The 22,670-nt window shown below is 42.8% G+C and overlaps 5 protein-coding genes across 5 annotated transcripts; 1 reads left to right on the top strand and 4 right to left on the bottom strand.

Annotated features, from left to right (window-relative positions):
- Positions 1–2,817: 2,817 nt before the first annotated feature.
- LOC135169139 (uncharacterized) lies at positions 2,818–3,564 on the top strand. Its single transcript, XM_064133875.1, has one exon. It carries the CDS (start codon positions 2,818–2,820, stop codon positions 3,562–3,564), a length of 747 nt encoding a protein of 248 aa, XP_063989945.1.
- A 4,671-nt stretch (positions 3,565–8,235) lies between these two features.
- On the bottom strand, positions 8,236–9,894 carry LOC135169138 (uncharacterized). The gene is made up of 3 exons (XM_064133873.1): positions 9,880–9,894; positions 8,575–9,578; positions 8,236–8,339 (listed from the first exon to the last, which is right to left on the bottom strand). Exons 2-3 carry the CDS (start codon positions 8,966–8,968, stop codon positions 8,236–8,238), a joined length of 498 nt encoding a protein of 165 aa, XP_063989943.1. The 5' UTR covers positions 8,969–9,578; positions 9,880–9,894.
- Positions 9,895–16,454: 6,560 nt separating this feature from the next.
- Positions 16,455–17,826, bottom strand: LOC135169137 (uncharacterized). Its single transcript, XM_064133872.1, has 4 exons — positions 17,421–17,826; positions 16,758–17,372; positions 16,573–16,686; positions 16,455–16,525 (listed from the first exon to the last, which is right to left on the bottom strand). Exons 1-4 carry the CDS (start codon positions 17,824–17,826, stop codon positions 16,455–16,457), a joined length of 1,206 nt encoding a protein of 401 aa, XP_063989942.1.
- Positions 17,827–18,269: 443 nt separating this feature from the next.
- LOC135169136 (uncharacterized) lies at positions 18,270–19,514 on the bottom strand. The gene has a single exon (XM_064133871.1). The coding sequence runs from the start codon at positions 19,512–19,514 to the stop codon at positions 18,270–18,272; it is 1,245 nt and encodes a 414-aa protein (XP_063989941.1).
- Positions 19,515–19,527: 13 nt separating this feature from the next.
- LOC135169134 (uncharacterized) lies at positions 19,528–20,166 on the bottom strand. The gene has a single exon (XM_064133870.1). The coding sequence runs from the start codon at positions 20,164–20,166 to the stop codon at positions 19,528–19,530; it is 639 nt and encodes a 212-aa protein (XP_063989940.1).
- Positions 20,167–22,670: the final 2,504 nt, after the last annotated feature.

Genomic DNA, 22,670 nt, shown 5'->3' with positions numbered 1-22,670 from the left:
TCGATATGTGGTACCACTTGATAATTGCGAGAACTCTCACGTGATGATATCCTGGGGGTTACCCAGGAGGTTAGTTTTCGTTTATGTTTTGTCCAATAAAATTTATAGAATACTACAAAAATATACATGGATCAGTGACGACGACCGTTTCGTCTTTAATTATATCTAATTATTTAATAAGTTTGGTTCTCGATTGCACAAATATCAAAGGATAATTATTGAGTAAAGAGATCCGCGAAAAAGCACGACTTTCACTTTACACTTTGTCGAGAAGAGAGAGAGCAAAAACGTAAATCCGGATGAAGACCCAACCATCCCCGAGACCGAGAACACCCGAAGCGCCAAAGCGCACGCGCAACGAACTATTTGAGTCCCAAATAGTCGCCGCGCACGGGCCGGAGACAAACGTGTGCGCCCGGCCGGAGCGGGGAGGGCCGAGTCGCCGTTCGTGAAAACAGAGAGGGATATTCCGACTTCCATCGCAATACCCCTCATGTAAGGAAAGGCTAGGTAATTTCCAATGAACGACATTGGAACTAAACACTAACTTACCAGCAACTCAACACTCTGTGCATCAAGATCGAAGGAATCCTCAACTCAAGACCTCTGACCGCATTATCCTCTGATCCGAACGACTTGACGGCACTCACTCCAGCACATTTTCTACATGGAGATATTAACACCGATTTACCATCACCGGATTGGAGAGAGACACCCAGCAACCGTCTTTCTTATTGGCAACATCTTGAACAAATCAAACAGCACTTTTGGAACCGCTGGCACAGAGAATACCTCTCCGAACTGAATATTCGGCATAAGTGGATTTCAGGACATCACGACATCAGTGCTGGTACACTGCTTCTCCTCCGTGATGATAATCTACCTCCTCTGAAGTGGCGCATGGACCGCGTCACCCAAACGTATCCCTCTGATGACGGTATCATCAGGAAGGTGAAGGTCCGAACATCTACTGGAGATGTTGATCTGAATGTTCGACGACTAGCACCACTGCCCATGGACTCCACCAACTCCAAAAAAAAATTGATCGCCATGCTTTCAACGGGGGAGTATGTTGTGTGTCAAACACGCGAGATATATTTCTTATTTTGCAATTTTCCAATTCCCATTTTCTTTTCTATAATTTAATTTTTTTTCCTTGAGCAAATTCTCCAATAAATCTATAAAACTTAAAATGTTCAAACATTCCTCAGGGTCCAATAAAGTTGTAGAATTCTTTCGAATGTTTTCGGAATATTGCTCATTATGTTTTTCAGTACCTTTTTTGGAACCGCTCTAATCGTTTTATTGACGGTAAACTCTGTGCGTAGGATTACTTATAGATTATTTTCCCCAAATATTATATTGCACACAGCAGTAATCATTTTCCAGCCTACTATAATTGTTTTATTAACAGGATTATTGCCTTCTTTTCCTCAACCCTCAAATATTTCAAATTCATTTTCCCACTCCTATAATTTTCGATAGTCAGTATTGTCGCGATCATCATTGCAGGAATATCTCGACGGAGATCCGTTCTCCTCTTTTAGTGTTATAGTTCACTTTTCTTTTTTGTAAATATACATATGTGACATCACGAATAAAAGGTGTTGTGTAGCAAATATACTAATTCCAACTCTCTTAAACATTAACACATAAAACAACTACACAAAGAAAACCTCAGCGTGTAGTATATATTCGAAAATATCACTCTGTAGAGGACAGATTCCTAGAATTTACAACTTTAGGAAATTCAAAATTGAATGTGATATTTGCACGGATATAAAACAGAGACTGAACAAAGATTTTGAGTGGTTCGGGAAAGAAGCGATAAGGGAACAAAAAAGAGGAAAGGCGAGTGGAGAACATCTGATGGGGGTGAGGAAATCGTTGGAGGCAGAATGGGCAGTGCAAGAGTGGGCATATGGATTAAGACTGAGAATAAGAGATAGGAAGACTGATAAGAGATACGTGATAGTAAGCACCTACAATAATAATAGGACAAATTTAAACAAATGGCTGAGAAAGCTGGGGGAATTACTAGAGGAGCTAGAACAGGAACAGGGAAGGATAATCATCATGGGAGACTTCAACGCGAGGATTGAAGAAATGCAGGGGGTGGCAGAAGGAGAGATGGAAGAGCTAAGTGAGTTCAAAGAAAGAAGATTGCAGGACAAGACGATCAGGAATGAAGGGAAAAGGCTAATAAGTTGGTGTGAGGAGAAGGTGCTACTCATGCAGAATGGGAGAAGCAAAGGAGACACAGAGGGAGCAATAACGTTCATAGGGGTAGAAGCAGGGCTGGAAAGTGGGCTGGATTGTATAATGATGAGACTGGGAGGAGAGAGGAACCCTGAATGGAAATCGTACTCCTCCATGTGTTGAGGAAAATCGTGATAGGGGAACAGGAGGGCTTGGATCACCTACCGATAAATTGCAAAGTGGAATGGCGACGAAAGAACATAGGAGGAGGAGAGGGAAGGAAGGCCGAAAAAAGACTGAAATGGAAAGAGGCAAGGAGAGAAGATTTCATAACGAGATGGCAAGAAGAATGGAAGGAAGGTGAGGGGAGGATGGAGGAAGGCGTGAACGGCGGATGGGAGAGGCTAGTCGAAAGCACAGTAAAAGCGGGAATGACAACGGGAGGAACCGGAAGGGAAAAAGCGCCGTGGGATAATGGGGAGCACACGAAGGAGAGAAGAAGAATGTTTAAAAAACTACAAAGATACAGAAAGGAAAGGAACTGGAAGAACAAATGGGAATACAACCAGGCGAAGATGATACTAAGGGAAGCAGAAGGAGATGATGGCAAGCGGGACGATGGCGGAATGGTGGAAGGCGATGAATTGGTTTAGGCAATCGGCTAGAAAGGCAACAAGCAACATAACGGAGGAGGACCGGTTGCGACATTTCAAGGAACTACTGGAAGCAGAAGAGGGTAAAGAGGAAGAGCCAAAAGAACAGACGAGGAGAGGGGCGAAAGGAACCGGGGAAAAGGTGTTCGGTGAGAAAGGGAAGGAAGAGGAGACAGAAACAGAACAGATAGAAGAAGAAAGGGAGGGCGAGGAGGAAGAAGAGTTGGACAAGGAGACATCAGAGGTAGAAGTAAAGAGGGAAATAAACAGGCTGAAGAGAGGAAAAGCGGCAGGAGAGGACGGAATAGCGGCGGAGTTCTGGAAGAACCTGCCGAAGGGCGGGAAAAAAGAAATAATAGAGGCGATCAAGGAGCTATGGAGAAGAGAGGAAATGATAGGCAGATGGAGAACGGCTACAATTTTCCCAACCCACAAAAGAGGAGAGGTAGACAAAGCGGCGAACTATCGGGGAGTCTCACTTTTGGACATCGGATACAAAATAATGACCAGAAGATTAGGAAGGTGTCTGGAGGGAATGGGGAAGTTGTCAGAGGCGCAGGCAGGGTTTAGAACAAACAGAAGCACGATGGAACACGTATTTGTGCTAAATACAATAATAGGGAACAGGCTGAAGAGGAAAAAGGGGAAACTATATGTGGCATTCGTGGACTTTAAGGCGGCATTCGATAAAGTGGACAGAGAGAAATTGTGAGAAAAAATGGCGAGCATGGGAATAAAAGGAAAATTCCTGAGAATCACAAAGATTATCTATGAAGAGACAAGGAACAAGATTAAAATAGGGACAGGATTGACGGAGTAATTTCGGACCGACAAGGGAGTGAGACAAGGATGCCCGCTGAGCCCGGTATTATTCAATATATTTTGTGACGAGGTAGTTTGACGTCACGGGTCCTCGATCGTTTCGCGGGTTTTCGGAGACTTCCACCAAACGGGAAGTCACCTCCAGTGGCGAGTCCGGGGAAAGAGAAGAGCGTGAGTATAGGGGGAGATGTTTTTTGTTGTTTTTGGTGACTGGCGAGCAACGGATGTCCGCCCCACTACGCTCCAGCGAGAGATCCTTTTTGACCCCGAGAGCATCGGCAGTAGATCCGAGAGCTATCCGAGAGATGTCCTCAGGCTCTCCGGGATGGATGGCCAGGACCAATGGTGGGGAGCGTCCAGCCAGCCGAGCTGGGGGCTCCAGGGGGAAAGAGGAAGGTTTCGCCGTGGGGAGGACACCGGATACGGGCAGAATGGTCGGGAAGAACCACCCGGAACCAGCCCACTGAATTGCTGCCAGGAGCAAAGGCGCCTGCGCTATCAGGGCAGGGCGCATGCGTCCAAAGCTAAGGGCGCATGTGTTACGCGCCAAGGGCGCATGCGGGGCGACGCAGGGCACCTGTCGCGCATCCCTGAAAATTAATGATTGGCGGATGGTGACGCCACTACCCCCTTCCCTCCCATCATCACCGGCGTGAAGGACCTGTTGCGTACAGCACACGTGCTGTACGATCACTTCCCGTTTGGTGGGCCTGTGAGTGGGCACGTGTGAAAATTGGTCCCAAGTGCGACGGAGAAATTGCTGAAATCGCAGGACATCGGGTGAGCGTGGTAGCGTCCCCTCCTAGCAGGCATTGAATTATTCAAGTATTGTGTTAATTGGAACTATCTCTCGTGGGCAGAGATTCGCCGGGAATTGATTTATTTTTGGGACATCCCGGACATCCGAGTCCTGAAGGACTTTCGGTTGGCATTCCCTCACCGAATCTCTAGCCCCTCCGATCAATGTGAAACTGACTGTCTCTCTCTCCGTTATCGTATTTAAAAATTCGCATTTGTAATAAAACTGTAATTGTGAATTTTTCGTTAATGGGAATTATCAACCGTATATTTGAATTTGTTTTATCTCGAGCCACGGGGATCGGCTGAGGAATGTGAAGGTCGTGTGACCTCGCCCTTGTTCGGCTCGTTTCCTGTATTGTCACATTCCTTTGCCTTGGGAGTGTGAAGATTCACCGAATTATATTGTTTCGAGTCCTCAGGTATTTGACAAATTTTTGGGGCTGCGGCCGTTATGACAAATTGTTTATTTAACGTTATGACAAATGCTTTAGTTAGCATTCCGACGAATTGTTTATTTAAAGTTCCGACTAACGGCAAGTGGGTTTCCTAGCCGACTTGTTCCGATTTATATATTCTGTCTATTTAACAACATTAACTCGAGTCACGAGACCCAAGGGTGTTTATCCGTTTCACGACTGCGTTGACTTTAAGTCGTGATTGTTTAATTTATTTTGTTTCAATTTTGTTTTATCAAGTATCATCTATTGTCCACTTCTGAATTTCCTGACTATAATTCGGTCGTGAAGTGGTAAACTAGGATAAGTGCAGAAATCCAAATTTTTCAGGAGAGCTGAAAAACGATTTGCAGCATTGTAAGGAGGATTTTCACGCATCGAATGATGGATATTTATTTATTGCTCTGCTATTTGTTAATAACGATGGCACCAAGCCTTTGTACTAGATTTGACGCCTAATTCACGCACTTATCCCCACTGTCATGATTGGCAACAAAAGATAAGTCAACTTATCTTCCTCGGCGATAAAAATGGAAAGAGATATGTTGACTTATCCTCTAGTTGTGTCAGGGCAGTAATCAATTCCTAAATTCCGTCGAATTGCGTACGAAAAATTTTATTTATGTATTTATTACACTGCAATTTCAATTCTATTACGCTGATCATATCTACCCCTTTTTAATCATTGTCTTCACTTGACGAGATAATGTCTGGATCCGTTAGGGGCTTACGCTCGGTATCAACAATAAGATTCCTGTAAAAACCTCGGCTGTCCTCATCGATCAACGGTAGAAGTTTCATCAAATCCGCCTTTTTGTCCTTATGAATCGGATTTGGTGAAGTACGAAGACAGCGAAACTTCAATTCGGGTAAAAAATTTTTTCTTCTCATATCCATTAAGTGAAAGTTGTCATTTTCATTGAGGCCATGCTTATATTGGACTAATCCAAGTGTAGATGCATTATATCTGAGCCACTGAATATTCCTCCATAATATTTTTTCTCCCTTTACGTTGCAATTTACCTTTCGAACTGTACCAGTTGTAACGAGATTTTTCCTCGGGGTTGAGAAAAACCCGTTAACTGCCCTTTCCCCTGGATTCGCAAGCAACATTTGTTGGGCGCCAGCCGTCCTTTTTACCGGGGGACGACAAACCGGAGTCTCAATAAACTGATTCTTAACGTAAACCAAAATTCATAAAACTAAAAACACATAGCTTTGCTTACGAATCCATGGGAAGACCTTGAATACCCGCGCTGCTCAGGGGGTAGGTTGTGGAGAGAGGGCGTAGTCCGGATGGAGGTGGTTCGTCGGACTTTCATCCACAAAAGAAAATAACAAAACCCCTAAAACTTTCAATAAATAAATTTAATTAATGTCTTTGATAATGTTTCAATTAATTCTAATACATTATTTTAATAATTAACCATAATCAGAAACGAAAGAAACTATTATCTTTAAAGAATCTTAAATAACCATAAGTGATACATCATAATCTCTTTTAAATACCTACGAGTCCGCCGAGAGAGATAACGCAAAAGACGAGGCTCGAAATTTCTAAATTTTAGCTTAATTAACCCTTTGAATTGTTTTTCTCTCTGAATCGCTCAGAGCAAATCCCTACTTCCAATTAAATAATTGACAAATCCCTATAAACGAAACGGATATCGCGGAAATCTCCTCCACCCATCGGGAGGCAACATAATTCTCTAAATTCCTCTAAATTACCTCAGAGGATTAAAAATTCTCGTGATGATTCCTTATGGGTATCACTCACGCATCGCGATCACCTTCCTAGCTAATCGCCCCGCATTCGATCAACCCTGATCACTCGCACTACGATACGTACCCTTCGGTGGTCTAACCGACACTTCTTCTATCAAAATCCCTACCGTACGCTTCAGAGTCCAAAACCGAACTGTTTCTTCCTCTCTGTCGAAAACTCTACTGCGATTTTTCTTGTCCAAAATCAAAAACTGAAGCTTATTCCCAAAATCTATGCCGTCTGGCACCATTGTCTTGGGCGATTCCCTCTCCGCCTCCCCTCGCCCTAGGGAGACGGCAAAAACTTTCTCCGCTTCCCCCTCGCCCAGGGAAGTGGCATATTTCCATCAACACAGATCTTATTCTCTAAAAAAAATACTATGAATTAATTTTAACGGTACCGAGATGAGGAATTAACAAAATAAAATCACAGTATTCCCCTTACCTCTACCCTAACTATTGAATGATGTAATCTCACCTGTGGCTCGTTACCCACGTGTTCTATTGTCGACCGGCGACGACCGGCAAAAATCCAACGGATAACCTCCCTGACCTTATTTCTCGACCCAAACTTGTTGCTTTTGGCCTCCAGGGTGTCTCCTTAAATTGAGGTGGCGTCGACGAGGAGTTTTCACTATTCAAATGCACTCAGATGTTATTTATTTTTGCACTTCAATATTTAGCGTCCGTCACACGTGTTTTCCGACAATGGAATAATCGCAATAGGCGAGTTGCGGTCGCACTCGGCACTAATGGCGCTGGCGTCTCCGTGTCAACCGGAGGCACGCGCGCCAACCGCATTCGAAATTCAAATGGGGTTACTCTACCCTCCTAGCATCTCTGGATCGGGAGATGATTCTTTATTATTATTTTTCTCTTTATTCTTAAACATTCTGTCCACGGAACGCGATTAGATCCTTCTGGTTGTTTTCTCGAGGATCAGAGGAAAATGGGAACCCTAAATTTTACCCTAAAATCTAACTTTACTTATTTATTTAATATTCAGCCTTTTTGGCTATCCTAGGGGTTACTAGGGCTGCTCTAGGCCCCTAGGTCTGCCACCCTAAACCCAAAACGTATCTCCCCCTCCCTCTTGATCCCTACATCGAGCGGTATTTTTCATACTCCTACACGTATCCAAAAAAATCTAAACGGGGGGAGTGATCCTCAGGGAATTCCACGTAGCTCGGTAAATTTGGCTCATAACCGGGAATTCCCCTTGGTCCCCGCATCCCTAATGTTTCCGATCCTCCTAACTCCTATTACCCCTTTCTCTATAATTCTCGGGTTTTCCCCGCATGATCTGGGGAGTTATTCTCCCGATTACTCTAATTTCCCTATTTTCTTTATCCTAACTTATATCTAAGCCTCTCTCGCTGTCTCTCTCTCTCGACGTACTCACCCCCTTCCGGATATTTTCCTTGGATCCCGGGATGTCTTAAGGAATTCTTGGAAATTCCTTACACAGTAGCTAGAAACTCACTGAAATTGAATTGCTTCTCCAAATCCATTACAATAACTTGGTAGCGTCTTCCCATGTTTCACACGATGTTATAGTAATCTCTTGGTATATAAATGTGCTGCGTCCTCCGCTTCGTCCGTTCAATGGCAGAGTGATCAGAATCACACTCGTTTCGAGTGTGCCCTGGATATAAAAACTTGTGATCGATAATTTTAAGTGTGCGTTTTTTTTTGAAGAGCACACAAAAACATTGTAACCACAATTGAATTCTTGTTTTGGCCAGCACAAGAATCTGAGTAGAATATTACATGTTCTACACTGTCAGGGAGTGTTACTAGGTAATCGAAAACTGCCGATGAAATCTGATTCGCACCTCTTGAAGCAATTCCTTCATGCCACATCTAATTGAAGCTTTTACCATCAGTGCAACGGTGGCATGTTAAATTAAAGGTCCACAATTGTCTGGAATAGAATATTTGTCCAGTCGGTAGGCTCGGGGTTGGAAGACACTGCTGCAGGTCAAACGTCGTGACAATTATCCTACCGTCACTGCTTTTGGCGATTTGCTTGTCAGTGGCTTTCATGCTGTATGGTGCATTGGCCATATTCAAATGAGATTCCAGTTGTTCTTTCGCATAAGTCTTCTTCAACTCGGTAGTAGCGCATTTCAGTTGAATCTGGAATTGATCGCAGGTTTTGTACGTGTCATTTTTCGGTTCCTTGAATGACAAGCCAAGCGCCTTGATCTCTTGGTCATATGACCATCTGGAAATGGCATGGTCAGGATGTGCTTCCTCATACAGTTTGAACATGTGAGTTCGGGTCAAGTGAGAAGGCAGGAATTTCTTGGAGTTTTTGCTGCGAGCATAGTGCGACTCGTAAGCCGGGAAACTCCGTATGTGATTTCGAATAGTGTCACGCGTTGAAATAGATAATTTCCGGGTTGATGGATGATGCCCTCTTTTATCTTCTGTGGGAATCCCATTTGAAGTTTGCAGTTTCTTTGCTACAATCGTAGCAATGAATGTGTTTGAAATGTCAAAAATTTTTTGAAAACAAGCTTTACAAATCGGGACTGTTTCACCCTTGATAGAGACTGAATATTTCAGAGAGATATTCCTATTACGTCGCTTCAATGGACTGCTCTTAGACTCCAATATCCAACGCTGAGTGACTCACATGAATGATCAGATATTCGTTGCGCACACTTCATTCTACAATTCTCGAGTGGTCTACGCTGACGTGCTCTTATGACTTTGCCATTGGAAGTTTCATAGAATTCACCCGCGTTTTTGGCAATGCTCCGTCGTATTCTTGCGGTTGAATTAATTGGTCGAAGGTAACGTCGGATACGCTTTTTAGGAGGAGAAGGGCTTCTATTCTGTTTATTATTCGAGTCGGACAAGTCCCTTACGTTTTGTTCTAAAACAGTACAAGAAAATAGTTTGAAAAAACCATAAGTATTACTTTGCATTTAAGAAATGAAAAATACGTGCTAGGTTCTACTAAAAACTCATCACATTATTATCTCTGTAACGAGATGGTAAAACGAGATAAGTTGGCTCATCTTTGACTAACGGTTTTGAACAATATCTCTGAATCTGAAAGATAGCGGAAGAACCAACGAAATTCGAAAAGAATTGCACTAAATTTTAGTGTACATGCTTGGAGAATATGATCAGGCATGGTTTGTAATTTTTCATAATTAATTCTAATTATTTACCCATCGAACTGCCTTCCATATCTGGTGCACTACTCCAGGCGTCTAATGACGAACACGGATTGTACTCGCTTTCTGTAACTGGAATTCGGCATTAATTTTCAACTACCTATACCACAATTTATACGATAAATGTAATAACTTTTTACCAGTTTCGTAGTCTTCACTGCGCTCATCGTAATTCCTTTTTGGATTATTCCTTGTTTGTTTAGTAGATTCTGGCTTATCAAATTCCTCGAGAGCATCTGTAATTAATATAATATTATAAGTATACATGCAATATAAATTCGATTAGTGGAATACATGGAAGGCAAATGCTACCTCACCTTGCGTTAAAGATAACGTCTCCAGACTCAAGACGAGATTATCAGCATCATCTGAATCTTCCATCATTAGCAAATGTTCACCCAGAAAAATTTCTCCACTGATTTTTTCAGTGGTAATACCCCAAGACCTTCAAAATTATCGGATATTTCCCGAGAGTTTCGTTGCGTAGCAACGAGAGGGATAAGGTTCGCAGGTTAAAAAACCCGAGCGCGAAGCGCGAGGGTTTTTCTGCGAATCTTATCCCGATCGGTGCTACGCAGGGAAACTGGAGGGAAATATCCGATTAATTTTGAAGGTCGAGGGGTATTTGGCTGGATTATTTTTTTCATTCCAATTTCAAACAATTAAATGTGTGGCATTTCACGTCATATAGTATGGTTTTTCACTCGTAGTTGTGGCTTCTTCAGTGTAGATTTTCTGTCTGCACAAAATACAGAGAATTGTTTCCAAATTGTGGCTTTTGTCTTCACTGTATTATTAGGAACATTATTTTTAATTTTTTGATCAATAATCTCCAAGAATTCTCCTCCAAATCTGCTCATGTCGAGGTAAAGTCTTTGAACTTGATTTTTTGTAATGACAGTTTTGGGGTTTGAAACGCGTACAAATTGTTTATCGGATATTTTCATTGCTTAGCAACAAACAGGGAAATATCCGAAAAATATCCGAAGTAAAACTCTCTTACTTGTACCACGTGACGGGAAATGCCACCATTTGATTGGTCGAAATTGGGATGAAAAAAATAATCAGATTTATTTGTTTTTGCATCGGTATTTTTCGGCAAGTCTTTGGCATTTGTGGAGTTACAAGTCCGTTTTCTCACACGCTTTGTTGTACAGTCATCCTTTAATTCTTCTGTGGCAGTCCCTTGTCGCTTAATTTTAGCTAAAAGAGAACAAAATTTATTGACGTAGATTGCCTCTGAAAAAAAATCATTTTCCATGGCCATTATCAACTGAATGAAGAATACCTCTACGTTCTTTTCCACGTGTTTTTGCTGGGCGTTGCTGATAATTTGTTACAATATTTCTCCTTACGGAACTCGGTCTCGCTGTCACTGTCATCGATATCATCTGTCAGTTGCGATTAAAAAATTACAAATAATCTGAATTTCTTTGGAATCGACGGAGAAATTTAATCAACTATCAAGGTATTAAGCCTTGCGTTCGGTAAACAAAATTTCTCACTTGCAAATAAATTCCCTTACTCTCAAAATTGATTTTTCATTTTTACAATAAATCAAATATTTAAAATCATACCCTTCAGAAATAATCAATTTCATAATTGAGTGAATAATCTGCAAATAAAAACTAGAATCATTGAAGTAAATTAGCATAACTTACCTCTCAAAGTTTTAGCTTTGGGTTTCTTTGTCTTCATTTTCTTATACATTTTCACCGTAACGACGTTCGCACTCGGACAATTCACATACAACTGACCTCCCCCGTAACACATAATTTTATTGGTCCTTGGCTGTGGGTGGTCTTGTATGCAACGGACAGGGGGAGTAGAATTTTGTTATAGTTATAGGAGATTTGAAATTTTTCACGTAAATTATTGAGTGTCGATTGTTTTATCCCCACGTAATATTGGTAGTAGAGAAGAGAAAAAACTCGATAGAGCTGATATTCTGTCTCCTCCTTTTTTGGCACTGACTCGATTTATTTTGTAAACATTGCCCGTTTTTTATGGCGGGTTATAATAATTATAACTCGCTTGATGTTGATTGTTTGAATAAAATTCATTCAAATTTATTCAAGCCGCTCGAAACAGATCTGCTTCAAATCCAGCAATTGGGATTTGAACCAGATCTGTTTCGAGCGGCTTGTTTTCAGAGGCAAGCACGCAACGAACTACGCCACGGATCGCTTTACGTTGATTTCGAACAATGCAGCAAGTCGTGTAAAAATAGTAAGATAAGTCAACTTATCCGTTCCCAGCAACTCAACCTCCGAGGATATGTTAACTTATCTTCATTTGCGCTGTCATAATGTCACTTATCCTCCTCATTTTTGTTCGATACTGGCACCAAAAATTGATTTTCAGCTAAATCCTTTTGTGAGGACCTCCGGAACAATGTTATGCTTCAATTTAAACAAAAAACCCATTTTCAAAAAAATGCACTTATCCTAGTTTACCACTTCACGACCGAATTGTACTCCGACGACAGGAATTGAAGCTCATTCCGGTGGGTCGTTAATCCCCCGGATTTAATTTAAGCGGATTTTATTTTCAACTGAACAATGACTTTTATTTTATATCGAAACTACTGAGGAATGATTATTAAATATTGTGCTCCCCACCAAAGTACTTGAGTGTGTTTTCATTTTTTTTTAAGTGAAAACTTCTTATGGCGCATTGGGCACTTTTGCGGGTGAGCATTTTCTCGTGTCCTCGCGACAGATGAGATTTTACAGTGATGCCAGATGCGGGACCCACACGTCTCCCACTGCCCCACTCCGCAGCAGTAGTTGCTCGAGGGAGTTGCGCACGAAACCCCCACGCGTGGGATTTTTGCCCGCGTCTGGCATCACCGCTATTAGTATACGCATAGGTATACAGGGTGTCCCAGAATTGCACGTCCAAACTTTAAACTTAAGTTGGGGGTGAAATTCTGGATCGAAAAGTCCTGAGCGACTTTTTGATCAGATGCACCTTCTTCAAGTTATTATGGGTTGAAGTTGGACGAATCAGGGGCCTGGAATACCCAGTCGCACGTCGGTGAGAAAAACATGTGAGTGTAGTGGTGTCCCCACCATACCGTACTACTCCCTTGCGACGGCAGAAAGAGATGACTGGAGGCGGAGGGTAAGAGGTAGTATTTCGATTACGATTCGTTTTCTTTAATTTATCTTGTTTATGTATTTTTCCAAAGAATAATTTTTTTTAAATTAAGCCTATTTCTGTTTTTCACTTTTCATCTTAATCGAAATACCAAAAGATTAATAAGTGCTTTAATATTATAAAAGTTTATAAAATTAAATTGATACAAATTATAAAATGTTTTTTGGTGAATAAATTTTGCAATCGTATGATTTCTTCTTTCGATGAACACAACCATGGACAATAGAACCTAAGCAAAACGTTAAGATTCGTTTTCTTTAGTTGATATTGTTTATGTATTTTTCTAAAGAATAATTTTTTTTTAATTAAGTCTATTTCTTTTTTTCGCTAGGGGGGGGGGCGAAGCCTCCGGCTCGCCTCGACTGCGACTTGTCACGCCTCGTGCTGCAAACTTCACACTTCTCACAATCCTCAACCTATCGTCCTCATGTCATAATCTACTATTATGTAGCGGGCAGGTGTTCATTTTTTTTATTTCCCTCCCCTTCCTCTTACCCTCCGCCACCAGGCATCTCTTTCTGCCGCCGCAGGGGAGTAGTACGGTATGGTGGGGACACCACTACACTGGCATGTTTTTCTCACCGACGTGCGACTGGGTATTCCACGCCCCTGATTCGTCCAACTTCAACCCTCAATAACTTGAAGAGGGTGCATCTGATCAAAAAATCGCTCAGGTCTTTTCGATCCAGAATTTCACCCCCAACTTAAGTTTAAAGTTTGGACGTGCAATTCTGGGACACCCTGTATATGAGCTGTTTCTTTCTTCCGCTAGGGAAACAACTTCCTGTTTTAGCAACAGTTACATTGAAAGAATACAAGTTTGGCGCTAGCGTTTAAAAAGGCGCTGCATTTAAAGTTTGAAGTTGATAAATTTCTACAAAATTACAGAAAATCTCGAAATTTTGGGGAATTAGGAAAGTTATCAGTATGCTCATTTCAGCTAAGAATTAAAAATTATTGGAAAGCCGGAAAAGTAGGAAAACCTGAAAAATCGAAAATATACTCGTTTTATTAGAGAATTTTACTAGGGACGTGATTCGATGGTCGGAAAATCGCTAAAAATTATGGGAAAGCCGGAAAAGTAGGAAAACCCGGAAAATCGCGAATATACTCAATTTAGTAGAGAATTTCACTAGGGACGTGAATCGACGATCGGAAATTCGGATGGTCGGAAAAAATATATACGCTACGATTATAGCTTTAAAAAATTCCACATTGTTATTTTTGATTATAGATTTGTCTTGAAAATGGGTGCGGTTTTATATGAAGAATTTGATTCAACGATGTCCAATGATCGCAATCTTAGCACAAAAAAATACAAAACTACTAGTGATGCAGTATTCAAAAGAAATATAAATAGATTTAAATCAAAATTGTTCATTTCACACTTTAGTTGCCATAGACATATTGTTTCAGTTTTAGAATTTGATGAAAATGCTGATAATGATGATGTAAGAGTTGTTGAAATTATGGATGAGAATCGATAAATTTTGTATTTACTATTTACTAATATTTACTCATTTAAATAAAACCACTTCCTTCGAATATAGTTTCTATATTATTATACTTCATGTCCATTCAAAAAGTGCCCACATTGCTTTGATAAACTTGATTTTTTATGTGCAATTTCTCATGTCGCGAGCGCACCTAAAAATGCTCACCCAAAAAAGTGCCCAACGCGCAATAAGTTCAAGTTTTCACTTCTCCCAGCACTCCCGGAGTGTTGAATCTTTCATTGCTCCGCACTGAGCGCCGGGGAATCCAAGGCTGCAGAAGGGAGAAGGAGTTATATCGCGGTGGTCATTCCGTATAATGACCTGGTGGCCAACCTATAGTGGTTGTATTTTTTATTGTGAGGGGTTAAGGTGCCAGAGGGCGGGCGGACCGACGGAGGGTTCCGTGAACCTTCCGAAATTACGTCACAATTTATAGAAGACCTAATCGGGACACCGGAAAGGAAACAGGCGGGAGGCACGCCAATTGGGAGAAGGAAAGGGGAAAAGGTATATACGCTGCCATATGCGGACGACGCCGCAATGGTGGTGGAGGAGGGAGAGGAACTGGCAAAGATGCTGAGAACAATGAAGAGGTGGGCGGGAAAAAATAAGATGGAAGTAAGTGTGAAAAATACAAAAATAATGGTATTCAGAAAAGGGGGGAAAAGAAAAAAAGAAAGGTGGAGCATCAAAGGAAAGGAAAGTTGAAAGTGGTGAAAGAATTCAAATACCTGGGATTCTGGTTCACAACTGGGAACAGATACAGGGAACATGCAAAGAAAGTAGCGGGAAAGTCACAGAGGCTAATCAACAAGGCATGGGGCGAGATGAGAAGAAGCAGGCTGAAGAGCCTGAGAAAAAGGCTCTATTTTATGGGAGCGACTGTGAGGGCGGCGGCATTGTATGCAGCAGACGTCTGGGGATCGGCGAGGCAGGGGGAGATAGAAAGGGTCCAGAGGAGGTATATCAATTCAAGTATGGGGCTGGCAAGGAACACACAGGAGTACATCTGGAGGATAGAAGCGAGAGTAGAAGGCATAGAAACGGAAGCCTTCAGGAGAGCAGCAAAGTTCATGGTAAAGATAGGAAGAATGGAAGAAGGAAGATGGACCAAGAAATGTATAAGACAGGAAATTAGGAGAATAAAGAACGAACAGCCAACGGAGTGGGGGAGGAAGGTAATGGACAAGTTCAAGGAATTGGTCGACGGCGAGGTACTGGAAAGGCTGTGGAAAAAGGAGGTAGACGGAATAAAGGAGAGGATAGAGGGACTAGTGGAGATAATGGAAGGCCAGGAGAAACAAAAGGACTGGGCAAGGGTAGAAGGATAAAGGTACTGTGACTACTCCAAACACATCAAAAAAGACACAGAGATGGGGAAGTACTGGCTGGACAAGAGACTGAAGGAAGAGCAGAAGGTAGGATGGGTTAGATGCAGATGCGGGAACGCGCTGATTAGAGGAAGAAGGGGAATGGTAGAGGATAGCTGCAGGGCATGTCAAAGGGAAAAGGAGGACATGGAGCATGTCATCGGATGTGGGGAACTAATGAAGAGGATGAGGAAAGAGGACGAGAGGTGGTGGAAGGACTGGGGCAGAAGAAGTAGTCGAAGACACTAGAAAGAGGGGATGGTAGAGATCCTCGGAGCGCCCCCAGAAAAGAGAATGATTGAGAGGCTGAGCAGGGTAGAGGACGCGCTGCGGAAGGCAGCAGAGGAGAGAAGATGAAGGTGAAGAGGAAGGAGACGAGGTGCAATATATAAAAAAAAAGGTCTTGTTCACATTTTCCCTGCACGTGATTTTTCTGGATTTTTGAAGATTTAAGTTTTGCCTAGCCAGAGGTCTAAAGTAGTTAAGTAGTAAAGTAAAATATTTTTAGAGTATAAAAAATGCTAAAATAAATCATATCTCTTTAATCATGTTGCGACGCAACATCCTGGACCTTTGAGAGGTCATACCGATCAACAATCTCATTATTTCTGTCTATTAAACCCGAAGTGAATTCAAATTTCTCTATCATGTTCGGTTACTGGAAGAGGAGAGAGTTTCTTCACAGTACGCTTCAGAATACCGCTGGCTGTCTTGATTGTGGCCACCCGGATGACACCATCGTTGCCTGGATGTATTTGGACGACCCGCCCCAGCTTTCAATGCATGGGCGGCAGATTATCTTCCTTCAGGATGACCAGAGCACCTTCCTTGATTCAGTGCTGGCCTGACTTCCACTTCCTTCTCATCGTTAGCTCATTCAGGTGATCTTTATACCATCGTTGCCAAAAGTGTTGGCGAATTTTCTGAATGAGCTCCCAGTTGTTGAGACGATTGTTTGGTACTTCTCTTAGATCGCGTTCAGGTAGATTCGTTAATGATTCTCCGATCAAGAAGTGCTTTGGTGTTAGTGCCAATAAGTCATTAGGGTCTGATGACACTGGAGTGAGTGGGCGAGAATTGAGAATGGATTCAATCTCGGTGATGAACGTGTTCAATTCTTCAAAGGTTAGCAGCTCTGGGCCCACAACTCTCCTTAGGTGGTGCTTGAAGGATTTCACGGCGGCTTCCCAGACGCCGCCGAAATGCGGTGATGCTGGTGGGATAAAGCGCCACTTGATTCCTTTCTCATTCTGGAATTTATTCACCTTTTTGTTGTGGGCTTCGGAACGAAGTGTTGTGATGAGTTCAGTCATTTCATTATTGGCCCCGACAAAGTTGGTCCCGTTGTCTGACTGAATGAGTTGACACCTGCCTCTTCTAGCGATGAAGCGGCGTAGTGCTGCCATGAAACCTGCCGTGGTCATGTCACTGACCAGCTCCAGGTGAACTGACTTAGTGACTAGGCAAACAAAGACTGCAACGTATGTTTTTACTTGCCCTCAGTTACGATACTTCTTCTCTTTCACCATGAAGGGACCGCAGTAATCCACGCCAACGTCGAGGAAAGGTCTTGCCTTGGTGACTCTTGCTTCTGGCAAGTCGCCCATGACGTAGTCGATACCAGGCGGCTTTGCTCTGATACATGGAATGCATTTGAAGAGGAGTTGGCGAATATAGCTGCGTCCGCCCATTATCCAAAAGCGCTGTCGTAATGCATATAGCGTAGCTGATACTGCCGCATGTGCATGCTCCTGGTGTGCATGTCTGACGATTATTTCGGTGACATGATGTTTTTTAGGTAGCAGAATTGGATAGTTCTGCTCGTAGGCGAGCTCTGATCTGCTCAGCCTTACACCTACTCTAATGACACCACTGGAGTCAAGTATTGGATTTTGTTGAGGCGACAGCCTCATTTGGCTAAGGGTGGCAGCACCTCCTGGACGAGGTCTGCCTGACCGGCCGCGCTGTCATCCAGGTGCGTAGCTACGCACCTGAGGCGCTGCCCTTATCGCCGTTTCCGGTGATTTATCTGGAACGTTCGATTTTGATCTCCGCTTTATCTGGAACGTTCCATACATCCGTTGGAATTCTCTCGGCCCTTCCGGAGGTCACTTCTCAACGTGCTCTCTTGGTGATCTGTAGTGGTGTTATATCTCTGTCACCAAATACGTCTCTACCGCGTTCAATATTTAACTGTTTGTTCGAGGCTCAAGTGCAACGCACATAATTGTAAACCAGTGTATGATTTTAAGCAGAAGTGACGCGAAATAAAATCGTTTTTATAGTGACAAACCCAGTGTTTCTCGTGTCACGTTTATTCTCCCCCGTTAACCCGCATACCCCTCTCTAACAGTTTTTATGTGTGCTCTCGCCGGAAAAGATTTAAACCTTGCAGTTTACTCTTGTCTCCTACTGGCTCTTTGTTTTGAAGGTCACGAAGCTCTCGAGGGAATGTTGATCTTTGCACCATTTTGATGATTATCTTCTCGGCTTCAATTAATTCCTCCGGTTGTACTGGACCTTTATACGTATTGCTTAACTTAAATCGCAAAAGGTAGGCAATAATTCTTTTCAGTTTGTTAATTGATGAGTATTTTTCAAACAGTGTTGTATCGATCAGGGAAGTTCTCATCACGGTGACTCGTTTGACCTCAGAATCTTCGACTGGCTCAGTGATTGGATTAGCCGGCCAGTTGTCTTCTGCTTCTATCAGCCAGGATGGTCCAGTTTTCCACAGCTCATTGCTCATGAATGATGATGGGGATTGGCCCCTGGATAAGGCATCAGCTGGATTACTCACGCCAGGAATGTGTCTCCATTCACATCCCTGAGTGATTGTCTGGATTTCTGAAACCTGATTTCCCACAAATGTTTTCAGTGAATCTGTGGACTTCTTGATCCAATATAACGTGATCATTGAATCAGACCAGAACACTGTTCTTTTGATGGGGATTTCGCGGGCTGATCTGACCCTCTGGTACAGTTTGGAGAGCAGCAGCGCTTCACACAGTTCTAGGCGAGGAATGTTAACTTTTTTGACAGGTGCTACCTTGGATTTAGCACAAAAAAGCGTGGAGTGCACAATTCCTTGGCTGTCTGTTGAGCGTATGTAAATGCAGGCACCATAGCCTACCTCACTCGCATCACTGAATCCATGCAATTGCAATTCCTTGCCCTTTGATGGGCAAATTTTACGTGGAAACGAAATTTCATTGAGCTGATTTAGTTCAGCACAATATGCATTCCATTCTGTGTGAATGCTGCTAGGGATCGACTCATCCCAGCTTAAACTTGACTTCCAGAGCTTTTGAATGATCGTTTTGGCAGTCTGAATGACTGGACCTAGTAACCCCAGAGGATCATAAATTTTGGCAACTTCAGACATGATTGTTCTCTTGGTTACCCTTTCCCCTGAAGGTACTGGCTTCACTGTGTACGTAATGGAGTCAGCCTGTGCGTCCCAATACACTCCCAGTGTCTTGAGCGTTGACCCATCGTCTAATTGAAGTTGTTGGTGTATAGCATCTGGAGGTAGACCTTCCAATACCTTGGGTTCATTGGAGGCCCAATGCTTCATGTTGAGCCCGCCCCTTGCGAGCATTGCCGAAATATCTTCACGAGCTCGACGAGCTCGTATCGACGTACATGTGTTTCTTGCTGACTCGGGCAGCGACGGGATGATGATGAGCCTCATCATCTGCGAGCTGCTGAAGACACTGGACAGCCTGATACGGTGAAGATGAGAGTCCGAAAGTGACATTGTTGAGCTCGTATACGGCGATATCTGCATTTTCATCTCTCCATAAAATTATCTGGTATCGATGATCCTCTTTCTTTATGCCAAACTGGAGGTACATCTTTTCGATGTCGCCTGCTAGTGCATATTGATGAGTGCGAAAATGGAGAACGAGCCAAAAGATGTCTTCTTGCAGTGTTGGTCCTACCATCAATGATTCATTCAGCGATATGCCTGTTGATGTCTTCGCAGAACCGTCATAAACAACTCTGATCTTGCTTTTTATGTTGTCTTTCTTGATTACCGCATGGTGAGGCAAATAAAATTTTGTATCCGCAGGTTTCTCCACTTTGGTTAAATAATTAAGCTGGACGTACTCATTCATGGTTGCTGAATATTGCTTGAACAGCTCGGGATCCTTATTGAACTTTCGTTCTAGGGAGTGGAAGCCTTTAAGCGCTATTCCGTAAGAATTACCCAGGAGATGCTGTTTTTCATTGAATGGAAGGGCTACCATGTACCTTCCTGTGGAGTCCCGACTGTGGTACTGTTTGAAGGGGTCCACAGCCTTTTGCTCTTCAGCAGAGTATGCTTTTTTGTTCGAAACTTCTTCAATGTTCCAGAATCTTTCTAGATCGAAATTTGCTTGATGACACTGGATTCTGTTTGAGCTTTGATGCCTTTGAATTGCTCCAACGAGAATCCAGCCCAATTGAGTTTTATGCAGGAATAGGTCTGGACTTCCGGCGGCGACAGGTCAATCTGTCCAACGGTCAGCAACGAGAGTATTGCTCCGGTGCCTAGCAGAACGTCTATGGGAGCGGGCTTGTAGAACTCAGGATCTGCTAAGCGAATATTCGAAGGAATTTTCACTGACTCTCTGGGTATTAATGAATTTGCAGTCAGCAACGAGATCCTTGGCATCATTAGGAAAGTACATTCTTTCTTGAATCCGTTGTATCTTGAAGTTATGGTGGCTGTGTCGGTTAGAAAAACTATTTTTTCCACACGAGCAGTAAAAGGGCGAAACGTCAATGTGAATAATTAATTAACACAACACTGATATTTAAAGTAAACTATATTCCATTTAATACAGAGATATACAAATTAATAGAAAATAGAATAGGAACGCGCAAGTAGAAAAAATGGATGATTCCACGATGAACTCGTATTCGGAACTGATCTGAGGGGAAGGAAAGGAGATTTGAAAAGGGAAATTCTGCAAGGGGTGGGAATGAATAAAAGGAGACGTGATTGGTCACTTGTAGATTGGAAAGGTCATTTTATTGGAGGAATTTTCTCGGAGGAAAATGAAGATAGGAAGCACTTAGAGGATGGGGGGAATGAGGCCCAAAGGGTCCGAGGGTCAGGCGAGGTGTCATAAATGGCAGACCGAGGAAAGTTGGTATGAGGATTGACCCAGCCATACAGACGTCCAGGCATAAGTACATGAAAGTGGAAAAATGGTAAAATGTATATATTTGGTCACCAAATGTGAACCATAAAAGCAAACCTTAATTTAGCCTGTCTTCACCTTTATGGCTGGACTGATGACGGTGTTGGGGGCAAATGTGGGCATTTTGGAAAAAGGGGAGGACAGAGAATTTTTAATGGGGGACAGACCCAATAGGGGAATTCCCAAAGGCTGTAAGATTGGCCTATTTGCACCTTGCACACATTCCGCGTCGGAACAGGCTGTGACAACGTGGTTCGTGTACGTTGCCATTTCACTCAGTGTATCAATGGGGATGACACACGACCTTTTTGGTAAATTGAGTTTAACTGCCAGATCTTCTGTTTTAAAATTGCCAGTTGCAATTTTAAAACAGAAGATCCAGTAGCACTCGGCAGTGTCCAGTAGCACTCGGCAGGAAATGGAGTGATTTGACTGACTCAACATGTCCACTTTGGCGGTAGTCATGACCTGACTCGAGGAAATTTGAGCCTTCATAGCTGTGTGAGACTCGCCTTCGCTCCTCAACTCTGAATGCAGCAGGGAATCATGTTTCTCTGGACAATGCCTGCAGCCTCTGTATCTGCCCTCGTTCTTGCGTTTGTTTAAGCAGTTGAGACATACATTTGCTTGTTTTGCAATTTCAATACGTTGCTCCACCGATGAATCTCTGAAGGTATTGCATTTGAAGAGAGCATGGAAAGCTTGATTACAAGCTTGGCACGATTTATCAGTGGTTGAATTAAAAGCATAAACCTTGGATTGTTGAACCCCACGCTCCTGCTTGTCGTCCCAGGCATCGGCAGTGGCCTTGGCTAATTTTTGCTCCAATAGGGCCACGATCAGCTGCTCACCTACGACGATTTTTAGTCCCTTCAAGGACTCCACGTGTTGACGCGTGGTGTCAACTAATTTGGCCAAGCCTTCCTCATCCTCCTTTTCTTCATGAGGCATCTTCAAGAGCTGGTGAAGATGTCTGGATACAATGATTCGTGTATCTGAATAAGCTTTGTCGAGAATTTCCCAAGCTCGGTGATAATTCTCGTCGGAGATTGACAGCATTTGTATTTTGCGCCCTGCTTCTCCTTTCAAACCCGATATCAGATAGTTGAACATATCCGATTTATTCAAATCACGGCGATTTGCTACGACTGAATTAAAATTCGTTTTGAAAGAAATGTATTGAGAGACATCTCCCCAGAATGTTGGCAGTTTTTGAGCTGGAAGTTTTCCTCTGATGGACCCTGAAGAGACTGATGAGCTGGTGATACTGTCGCGCTCTGGAGATTCTGGGTTCCTTCTAGGGACACTCGGGCGAACTGCTTTAATTACCTCTGCTTCCTGCATAACTTCAAGATAATCTGCTTCAGGCATGAATCGATCTGTCAACGAATGATGCTCTCCTTGGGGGTCGAGATCATCTAGCTCATCCATGAGGGCTTCAAATTGAGCAAAACTATCCTTATATTTTATCATGCTTGCCTCCACTGCTGTGACGTCGACAGTACTTTGGGAGGCAAATAATTTTAATTGTTTCTTTGCCACCGTTGTACGACCTTTCCATCGTG

This window comes from Diachasmimorpha longicaudata, chromosome 14 (assembly GCF_034640455.1).
Source record: "Diachasmimorpha longicaudata isolate KC_UGA_2023 chromosome 14, iyDiaLong2, whole genome shotgun sequence".
Taxonomy (NCBI): domain Eukaryota; kingdom Metazoa; phylum Arthropoda; class Insecta; order Hymenoptera; family Braconidae; genus Diachasmimorpha; species Diachasmimorpha longicaudata.
The sequence above is the reverse complement of the archived record's forward strand: the minus strand, read 5'-3'. Positions and strand labels throughout refer to the sequence as shown.

Bases quoted from the DNA above. Each gene is read 5' to 3' on its own strand.
- LOC135169139 (XM_064133875.1), top strand. From the start codon at position 2,818: ATGGCGGAATGGTGGAAGGCGATGAATTGGTTTAGGCAATCGGCTAGA.
- LOC135169138 (XM_064133873.1), bottom strand. From the start codon at position 8,968: ATGTTCAAACTGTATGAGGAAGCACATCCTGACCATGCCATTTCCAGA. The intron at 8,340-8,574 runs GTAAAAGCTTCA...TTTTATATCCAG, and splicing joins ATGCCACCGTTGCACTGATG to GGCACACTCGAAACGAGTGT.
- LOC135169137 (XM_064133872.1), bottom strand. From the start codon at position 17,826: ATGAGGCTGTCGCCTCAACAAAATCCAATACTTGACTCCAGTGGTGTC. The intron at 17,373-17,420 runs GTAACTGAGGGC...TTGTTTGCCTAG, and splicing joins GGTGAAAGAGAAGAAGTATC to TCACTAAGTCAGTTCACCTG. The intron at 16,526-16,572 runs GTAACCGAACAT...CGGGTTTAATAG, and splicing joins AGAAACTCTCTCCTCTTCCA to ACAGAAATAATGAGATTGTT.
- LOC135169136 (XM_064133871.1), bottom strand. From the start codon at position 19,514: ATGCTCGCAAGGGGCGGGCTCAACATGAAGCATTGGGCCTCCAATGAA.
- LOC135169134 (XM_064133870.1), bottom strand. From the start codon at position 20,166: ATGGTAGCCCTTCCATTCAATGAAAAACAGCATCTCCTGGGTAATTCT.